This window comes from Capsicum annuum, chromosome 3, assembly GCF_002878395.1.
Source record: "Capsicum annuum cultivar UCD-10X-F1 chromosome 3, UCD10Xv1.1, whole genome shotgun sequence".
Taxonomy (NCBI): Eukaryota; Viridiplantae; Streptophyta; class Magnoliopsida; order Solanales; family Solanaceae; genus Capsicum; species Capsicum annuum.
Genome location: NC_061113.1, coordinates 1,683,862 through 1,694,168, shown reverse-complemented (window position 1 = coordinate 1,694,168; position 10,307 = coordinate 1,683,862). Strand labels below are relative to the sequence as shown.

At 31.4% G+C, this 10,307-nt stretch overlaps 1 protein-coding gene and 1 pseudogene across 7 annotated transcripts; both read left to right on the top strand.

Annotated features, from left to right (window-relative positions):
- The first annotated feature begins 4,157 nt into the window (after positions 1 to 4,157).
- On the top strand, positions 4,158 to 7,997 carry LOC107864393. Of its 7 annotated transcripts, none has more exons than XR_007053300.1 (5): positions 4,158 to 4,334; positions 4,717 to 4,775; positions 5,023 to 5,108; positions 6,122 to 7,093; positions 7,405 to 7,997. XR_007053300.1 is itself a non-coding variant. In XM_047408874.1 (4 exons), the coding sequence occupies exons 1-4, from the start codon at positions 4,265 to 4,267 to the stop codon at positions 6,285 to 6,287; spliced, it is 381 nt and encodes a 126-aa protein (XP_047264830.1). In that variant the 5' UTR covers positions 4,158 to 4,264; the 3' UTR covers positions 6,288 to 7,441. The 7 variants fall into 7 exon arrangements, 2 of the variants coding, with proteins under 2 accessions (XP_047264830.1, XP_047264831.1); XR_007053301.1 differs by having other exon boundaries at positions 6,122 to 6,858; positions 6,994 to 7,441; XR_001672627.2 differs by having other exon boundaries at positions 4,951 to 5,108; positions 6,122 to 7,441.
- A 671-nt stretch (positions 7,998 to 8,668) lies between these two features.
- Positions 8,669 to 9,356, top strand: LOC107865654 (annotated as a pseudogene).
- Positions 9,357 to 10,307: the final 951 nt, after the last annotated feature.

Below are 10,307 nucleotides of genomic sequence, written 5' to 3'. Positions count from 1 at the left end.
CCTTTGGCTATAACTCTTCTCGACTTCTATGGAAGCAAACAACAAATAATAACTTTTCAAAATAAAATTGTGATTTTATTTTTCTCAACAATAAATATTTATTGTATATAATTAAGAAACTATAGATAATCTGTTTAAATCATGCAATATATTTGTTGTATATATTATTTTTAAAATTTAGTTTATATAATTGAAAGTAACGTATTATTTAGGTTTTGGGCATTTTAATAATTCTACTTTAAAATTTTGGAGTTCATATTTTTAAGGCAGTATATATATAGGAAAGAAAGAAGTGACCTTTCGACTTTTTGTAAGAGAAAAATACAATTCAAGTTCTCAAGTTCTCAAATTCACGCAAGTTATGATAAATTGAAATGAATTTCAACCATCAATTACTAGGATAACTTTCTCCACGAGAACAACATGCTCTTAGTATTCATCAAACTATTGTTAACAATAACAAAAGTATAAAAATATTTTATAAATAAATTTAAAAATGATGGATAACATGTTATATCAAGATGATAAGGAGGGAAATATAAATAAATAAATATCATAAGAGAAGAAAAAAGAAACCTTATGATATTTGATTAAGCAAAATCCAATTCGAGTACACATCATGTTTCAACTTATGATAAATTTGATGAATTTCAACCACCAATACGTAGGGCAACTTTTTCCAGAGGGAATTACACGCTTTTGATATTCATCAAACCATTGTCAACAATTTCAAATTATGATTTTATTTTTTTGGTGATAAATATCTCACATAGATAAATTTAGAGACTGAATAATCTGTTACATCAAGACGATAAAGGTAAAAATATATAAGAAATAACATCTAATAGCAAGCAAACGGATAAAATTTTAACGCTATTGATAGCAAAATGCAATATCTGTTATCATCCATAAAAGTGACAACAATCTTCAATTAGGAATACTTAAATATTCATCACATGAAATGAGGATTAAATAGGAGAATGAAGCATGAAAATACAACAGAAACAGTATCATTTAGCATCCAATAAAAAGAGGATTAAATAGGAGAATGAAGCATGAAAATACAACAGAAACAGTATCATTTAGCATCCAATAAAAAGCCACATTACCAATTTTTTTGTTGTGTCAATTGTTAAATTGAGGTTTTACGTAATCTTATTATTTTTATGACATAAATGATTCACTAATGACTGGATTAATAATGACTTTTGTTATTCCAAATTGAAAAATAAGGGATAATTAATAGAAAGTGTTTATTTAATTTTAAGTAATTTTATAAGCTAAAAATTAAAAAAAGTCAAAAAATTGACAAAAATAAATATCAATCCTCACTTTTGAGGCATGCCACCTATATTACAAAAAAGAAATTTTCCTCACAAAAGTAAAATTTCTTTTCCACCGTCTAAATAAAACTTATTATTCCTAACTAACAGAGCACAACCCAAAAATCCCAAATAGAATATTCAGAAACCAAAAAAAATAATTATAATATCGTATTTCTATTTTTTTTAATTATTATTTTATTAAATTAAGTACTACTAAAATATATTTGAAGAAAATTTAAAAAATTAAATATATGAATATGAAAATAAATAATTATATGAATCTTAATACATATCGGAACTAAGAGCCCTAAAATATATAGAGAGAACCACTACTTCACTGTTTGTTATTTATTCTACGTTTTTCTTTCTTTTTCTTCTCCTCAGTCCTTCGTGGGTCTTGTTTAGTTTTGATTATTTTGAAAAAAAATATCTGTAATTTGATTAACGAATATAATTTTTTTTTTTCTAGATTTGTTGATTTGTGCATAATGATTCAAGTCATAAATTATATTACTTCATGTCCCAGAAGGCAAAGAAAGGTTAGCAGTTTCTTCTATTATAATTTGCATACGTTGATAATATGGTATATCTCTATTATCATACTCATTCCATCTCAAATTTCCTGATTAAATTTCTGATTTTACTTGTCTTTTTTTATTAATAAAGAAGAGACAATTTAATTTTTTTTTCATGTTTTATACTTTGCATTAATTATTTTTTCTTCAAATTAAAATATAAACATCATTTTAATAGGGTACTATAATAAACTAGCCAAGTTATTAATTATTTTTTTTAATCAATGTGCTATCTCAATTTGGAACGGATAATTTGAGATGAAAGGAGTATTTTTTTGTTGCAGTGTACATGTGATTTATGGATATTCAGTTGAGTTTTGAGAAAAAAAATAGATTTAATGGTATAGTATGAACCGAGAAAATAGCCCTCGCTAAAAACACTTGGAGCATGTGCTTTTATTTTTCCTTTAAGTGGGGTTATTGGTTGCAACTTGATTATAAGGTGTAGTATTAATCTTTTGCTAATCAATAAATTAATTTTACTAATTGGTATATATATATAACTATATGGAAGGTTGGATTACTCCTATAAAAGTTGGGTTGATTAAGAGTTAAGAGGATGTCTGATTTGTGGATATTGATAAATTTGTTGTAATACACTAATTTTTCTATATACTTTCTTTTGGCTTATTAATCAAAATTTTCTTATCAATATGAATTTAATACTACCTCTTACACTAGATTGTGGTGTACCGTATTTAAGAAACATCAAAGAAGTTTAAGATTGAGTTTAAGCTTTCCTTATTTCAACATATGAGATGCTGGACATTCGGTGTTTCTCCAAAACAAATAAAATAAGAAACAATTTTTGAGTCAAATATTTATATTTCCTTCTCTTGCGGTTGAAAATATTGACATTTATTTCATAGAAAAACTGTTCATTCAACAGTTTATTTAGCATTTTAGCTGAACCTAATACGAACATTTTGTTTATTGTAACCTTCTTCTTTTCACATTTTTTTCTCAAATTATTATTTATCTATTTAAAAATTAAAAAATCCTAAAATATATGGTAAAAGAAAAATATATGAAGATTTAATAGTACTAGGTTTTGTTTTTCCTTGTATATATGTAAAAGGAGTCTAATATATATGGTAAGGAAAAAAAAAAAATTCTTTAAAAGGCAAGAGCCAGTCCACTACTCACTACACTTGCAAAAAGTTGTTGATCCTTTGTTTTACCAAATATGTAAAATTCTTCCTAGCTACCTTTTCATGGTTGATGTTATTAGCCAAACATATAATTTGCATTATTAATAGGGATATGTTTGTTTGTTTTCAGGGACACAAGTTGTAGTTGTTCATACAAGTAGCAGTTGGAGATATAGTGACAACTTGCATTGTCTTACACATGTATCATCAGGGGTACTTCGGAATAACACTTTAGGTGCAAATATAATACAATTAGTCAATATTTAACAGTATAATAGTTCCTTATATGGAAATAGATTGCGAAATACATATTGACATTCATATACTAACTGTGATACTAATTTATAGCTTGTTTGATCAAGTTTCTAAAATTAATTTGTTTTAAAATATGTTTTTAACACTTCCGGTGAGAAGTCTTTTGCATTTATCCGAAAAATATAATAAACAGTTTTGAGTAGTTCAAAAAAAGACTCAAATACTCCTATACTAAAATGATGAGAAAATTAGAAAGGGCCTGAAATACTTCTGTAATAATGTTTTCTACGGTGTGCTCAATTATAAAAGAGAAAACTCTTGAAAAAAAGTATAAATTTTTTCTTATTACAATAATTTATATGTTAATTAGGACATCATAATAGATTTTCGAGGATCGAAAATAATCTTTCTATCCTACAATGAGGTCGTGATAAGATATACATTCTATCCTCCATAGACTATACGTATGAGATTGAAGGCACAACTATTAAATCATAACTTTTGTAAGTATTTTTATTTTTCTTAAGTAATATATTTGTTGTTTTTTGATGATTGATGAACATGAATTTGTTTGTTGTCTATATTCTTTTGGTTAAATTTTCTTCCATCTTACTACTAATTAGCTATGTCTATTTACTTATCATCACGTGCAATGTATGTATACTAATTAGTATATATATTTTTTAGAATAAATATCACGTGCAACGCACTTGTTCTAAACTTGTATATATAAAAGGATCATTGAAGGTTGCTGATGTTGCATGCCCCAATAATCAGCAATCCTATTCATCTTTTTTCTGATTTTTTTTGAGTTATTTTTGTTTAATTTTAATTTATTACCATCTATTTTTCTAATTAATAAAATCCATTAATTATCATTTTTTCATTACCAATCACCATTAATCCAGAAAAATCGTCGGTTTTAAACTGTGATGGAGAAATTAATTTCTGTTATGCTATGTACATGATTTCTTTCTCCATTCATAAGAAGCAACTATCCTGGGAGTTTCTGCTCGTCCTTCTGCAAGGTACAAATGCTACAACCAGGTAGCTATTTTTTCAAGAGCTTCGAACCTAAATGATTTTTTATGGATTTTGATTTATCTGATAAAATGGTTTCTTTTGATTGACCTGATAAAATGAGTTCTGATGATAATTTTATTTAACTAATTTTGATTGATCTGATAAAATGGATTCTGTTATTGATCTGATAAAATCGGCTGTGATGATAATTTTCAAAATTGATTCTGTTTGATTGATAGAATAAAATGGGTTTGATGGTATTTCGCTTCTTTATGGACTATCTACTTTATTATATTGACAAAATGACATCTTTGACACTTAAAACTTTATTGTCTACAAACTTTTGACACTGCAAAGTTATTATCGACATGTTTTTCAATATCGCAGCTCCTTGGTTACAAAGTTTTCTTGGTGTACATTGTGTTCAACTGATTGGATGTCAAAAGGTATGTTTGATATCCCGTTAGTGCTATTACATATCTGAATTTCCGAAGAAGATCATGTATGGTTCCTTGTGCAGTTATTTCTCTAGGATTTCTTACATTCTCTTCTTCAATGTATAAACCCGACATGTTTTGTTGTTATGGGGAACCTGTTGTACTTTAAATGCGTGATCTTTAGGAGGAAGGAACTCTGAATATATTTTCTTAATTGTATGTACGGTGCGTGAACCCCATCGGGGGTAATCCGAAGCAATATCCCAAAGAAGCATGGGATGACCTCCAGAAATTTCTCTCATCTTCTACTGGTCGAGCTGCCATAAACGCTACACAGTGCAGGTAATGGGTTCTCATTTAGTTTGGGCCTTATTGGATTGTGGTTAATATTTGGGGAACTTTCTAAAGTTCTAAGAAGAACGATATTTATACTGATCCAGTACGGCGACATTGAGTTTTTATTTTCTAGAAGCATTATTTATTATTTAACTGGAGTTTATGAAGTCTTCTTGCTTTCTTTCTTGTGGAATATCATCTGGAATAGCCGAATAGGGATCTATATATGTTGAAACTTTAATAACTTTATTGATCATGAGTAGGTTGCGAGCAGGGCTGGTTGTAATACGTCTTCTTATTAGGACCAACTGCATATTGTTGATAGATGAAGGAAGCATCACGACATTGAGAATTGATTTTTTTTAATCCGAAAGCATTATTTAAATTGAGTTGTTCAAGGCCTTTTAACTATGTTCAGGGCTTTGTTGGAGTCGTTTTTCTTTCATTGAACACCCTAAAAAATGAGAAGATTATGCCTACTGAGCCAAACATCGCTGATTGCATCAAATATGGAGATTCAAAACACCGCAATACTGATATTAAGAAGGCTTTCACAAGTGCAGTAGAACAACAACTTGTAGTTATGCAGAATTTAGGTGCTTTGCAATTATATGTTGAAAAAAATAAGAACCTATGGAGGTGCGTGAACCCCATTGATGGTAGTCTGAAGCAATATCCCAAAGAAGCATGGGATGACCTGCAGAATTTTCTATCATCTTCTGCTGGACGACACAGTGCAAGTAATGGGTTCTCATTTAGTTTGGGCTTTTACTGGATTAGGGTTGATGTTTGGGGAACTTTCTAAAGTTCTTATATAGGTGAAGAGCTTCTAATTTGATATTTAATTTAACACTGTATCTAAGCATATCTTTTATCTTTGTTAGGTCCTCTAAAACTGATTCCTTGTGTTGGTCTATTTTACCTTTTCAAAAGAAAAGAAAAGAAAAGACGCTTCCTCATGTGTATCTGGCTGTTATATCCCAATCCTGAGCTTGCTTATTTACTTGATCTTTCACTAGGTTTGAAGCAGCTACAGTTATTAAGAAATTGTGCCTAAAGGAGTTTGCTTTACACATGGTTATTAGCATGAAGAAATGGCTTATACAACCTCAATCCGGATGGCAACCAATTAAGATTACTCTTGCAGAGATTGTCGCCGATTCAGGGGTGGTTGCTGCAACATAAAATCTGCAAGATCTGATTATGACTGAGTTTGGTAGTAATTTTATTATGTTCAGAGCGCTTGTCGCAAGTTCTTGACATATTGAAAATTTAAAAAGCTCAAGAAAGTTGCAATTTCCATTCAATGTGCTTGAAGAGCTAAAGTTGCTCATAAGGAACTGAAGAAGCTTAAGATGAAAATTCTCATTTCCTATCTTTTTATCATCTCTGTTGGACAAAATTTCATTCTCTGAAACTGTCCTATTTTGGTAATATATGCTGCCTCAATTTGATTTCATACTTGAAGATTTGAATCTCTCTACCTCTATGACTCAAGAGGCGGGTTTGTCAGTGGGCTTATTTATTAGTCTCTCTAAAGCAGTGAGTAATGTTGGAGTCACGTCACTATCTTCAATTAGTTTCTGATACTACTAGCTATCTTCCATTGAGCCTCCCCAACTTTTTTTTATATAAATTCGTTAGAAGAAGAGAGTCAGTTTCTCCCCCAAACAGGTCTCAGATCATTATTCAAGCAACCTCAAGCCAAATAGCATAGCAGCAGCTTCATCATAGTTGCTGGAACCTGGTCTTAATGGTATAGATTTTCCCTGTACAATCTCTTACCATTCCGCCTCCCCCACAATTTCCATTAATACAACTTCCATCACTGTTGAGTTGTAATCTAATTCACTTGATGATGGTGGTTTTTGTTTGATCACATGCCTGGCAGATTGTGCTCCAAGTGTCTCCGATACTAGCACTTACAAATATCTTCTTCAATACCCGCAAAAGATTGAATAATACATCAGAAGAGGATCGGTATAATGAAGGTCTTTTTCTCCTTCATATTTGTTAGTACATCTAGCGCGCCAGATTTCCCAAGAAATAAATGCAGGGATAATTTTGATTACAAGCGAGCAGAGATTTATTGGTCCAATAACTACCTTGCATATGATTTACAGAGTATTATATAGTTGTTACTTTGCATGTCCTCACAGTAACATTGGATAAGTTAACCGTACTAGCCAAATGGCATTGCTACAAGTAGTTGGATGGAAAATTCATGGCATTTGATACTGATCACTTGATTATCGAATGTGTGTTGTGACTGAAATGTTTGTGAATGTACATACTTATGCAGAATTTCCCAGCAGCATTTGGCAATAGATTTTTGAAGAGGGAGCAACCATGTACTTGTGGCTGGCTACTCTTCGAGTTGGTAGTGCTAGCTGGCAGATTGTTGTTCGTTGTTTTTATAGATTCCAACTCCGGAAAGGGCTACGCAAATTTATAGCCGATAATGCTTTGTGTGAACCCCACTGATTGCACATCCTCCTTGCAGAACAGCAGCAAATCATCTGCAAAACTAACAAAGATAATACTGGAGCTTAGCATACTGGAGCTCCTTTAAGATCCCATTCAAGTACTCGTGGCTATAACAAAGAGATAGGGCGACACAGGGTTGCCCCGTCTCAATCACTTCTTTGCATGAAAAAGGTTCGGTTGGGGAATCCCATTAATCTGAACTGAGTAAGTCACAGAGGTTATACAAGCCATGATCCATTTGATGAACAAGTGATCTTGAATTAAAAATATGTCAAATGTATCAAAACATTTGTCAATTTTGTGCTATTAAGCATGCCATGTAGAATGTTGAAATTACAGAGTTGCAAAAAAGGAAAAGATCATTTTTTAGAAATGGACTTTTAAAAAAAAAAAAGTATGAACCTAAAACTATTATATCTGCGTACAACTAAAAACATCATCGATGTAATTCATTTATTTCCTTCTATTTCCATATCGTTTCACAAATTAAAAAATATTTTGGTACGAGATAAAATAAAAATATGTTACGTAAGTTCATATAGAGGGAGTAGCTATTAGCAGCAAGAGAACACCAAATAGTCCCTAAGAAAATATGTTGTGAGCTATTAACGGTAAGGAGAAAACATGAAAACTAGATGTGGCTTAATTCACTGCAATCAGAACTATATTCTATTATCTTAGCTAACAGGCATAATAGATGTGGCTTTTCACAATCTGCCTTGCACTTTGATCAACATGGAGAAAAGCAAAATAAGTGCACAACTACATAACAGATCAGTTAGGAATTGGGATAAACATGATGGTTGATAAACTTTTGCACTTATTGTATTTGACAGAATAATCAATAGCAATTCAATGGTTAATTACTTTTTAAAGGGAAATTTTAAAGCTATGCATTTCATTCACCCATTACTGATGTAAGTGATGAGATTAAGTGCATTTCCTTAAAAAAGGTATTAAAATAATGTTACAATTATAGCATTATACATAGAACATGTGCATATTCCAATCATCCTAAACAAAAGAGTACTACAATTGTTTGATCATTCAATTTCACATCCAAAGAGAGTCATTACAACATGTCCAAGCCCAAAAGTAATGAAATTATTTTGATCCTAACATTTCTTTTACTTGTCTCTAACATATGTTGGTTAATTAGTCCAAAGAGAGTGAAGGAATGCAACACCACCACTAGTAATGGCAAGAAAAATGTACAAATTTTCCTATTAGCAGGGCAGAGCAACATGTCAGGACGAGGAGGAATTAAAAAATAAAAAAGTTATAGGAAATAATGTTACAGAAGTGTGGGATGGTTTCGTGCCTGAAGAATGCAAGCCAAATTGAAAAATTATACGATTTAACGCAGCTCAAAAATGGGAAGAAGATGCACATGAGCCTCTAAATTATGGTATTGATTGTTTAGCAATTTGCGAACTTGGTCCTGGAATGGCATTTGCTAATGAAATTCTTACAAAAGACCCAAATTGTGGGGTGATTGGTTTAGTACCTTGTTCTAGAGGAGGGACTGGTATGTATAGATGGATTTGTGGATCTTATGCTTATGATGATTTAATTATGAGAGCGAAATTTGCTATAAAAGATGGAGGAAAAATTAGGGGTTTACTATGGTATCATGGTGAGGGTGATACAATAACAAATAATGGATCAAGTTCATACAAGACCAAATTCGTGGCACATGTTCTGCCAAATTGTTTTAGCTGGCCATATATCTCACCTATTATAATTGAAACCACTGCCGCTTTATAGAGGTATAATACGGGGCATAGGCACTGTAGAAATCTAATTCAACTAGTCTAGCAGCCAACTTCATCTGGAGTCTTCCTCGAACTACTACTTGTTTAATGATCACTCTGGCAACCACATTACTACTCTATTATTCCGCTTCTGGCAGAGGAGCAGGTTAATATATGTACGTAAATCCTCCTTCAGATTTCTTCATGTTAAAATATAGTATTTAGATACCCCCAGTCCCCTGCCACTATCTTATAGGTACTGACTACTATAATGGTTAATTATAAAAAGATGACTAACTTTACTATATAGACCTCGTCTATTGCACACTCACCTCGACATACTTCTCTGTTTTCGCAACCTTCATAGTGAGTTCTTAATCAAACAACACTCAGTGCACCGGACAACTAAGCAGTCTAATCACCATTCCGTTGAACTTACCCCTCAAGTCCTTATCAATATCTCTGGTACTTTTTATTAAATATTCTGGATACGTGCACTTAAAAGCCAATGAACTTAAATAACATAAAATCTATATACCTAAGTATCCTAATTAAAAGTCATGGCTATATAACACTCATAGTAGGATATAGACACCCCATTTATAACGTCTTTTTCCTAGTGTAGTATATTATGTTTCTGATTAACCCCATTCATCTGAGTGCAACAGTAGAAAGCTATGTTAAAGAAACATCCTTAGACATGCACACATAAATAAATCTATCTCATTTTCCCTTCCACCAAACCAATCCATTTGCATTTACTCTCTTTTTTCTGTCCACCAAACAAACAAAAGAAAGAAATTCTGCAGCTTCCCAAAATCTCTCGTTTTCTAAATGTATCTCTCATTTATCTATTTTGGTACATACCCCTTTCAGGTGAGGTTCCTAATCGATGTTAAACTTAGAGTCATGCAACAAAACTTGGAGAAGTATCAACAGACTTTTGTACATTGTAACAGTGATT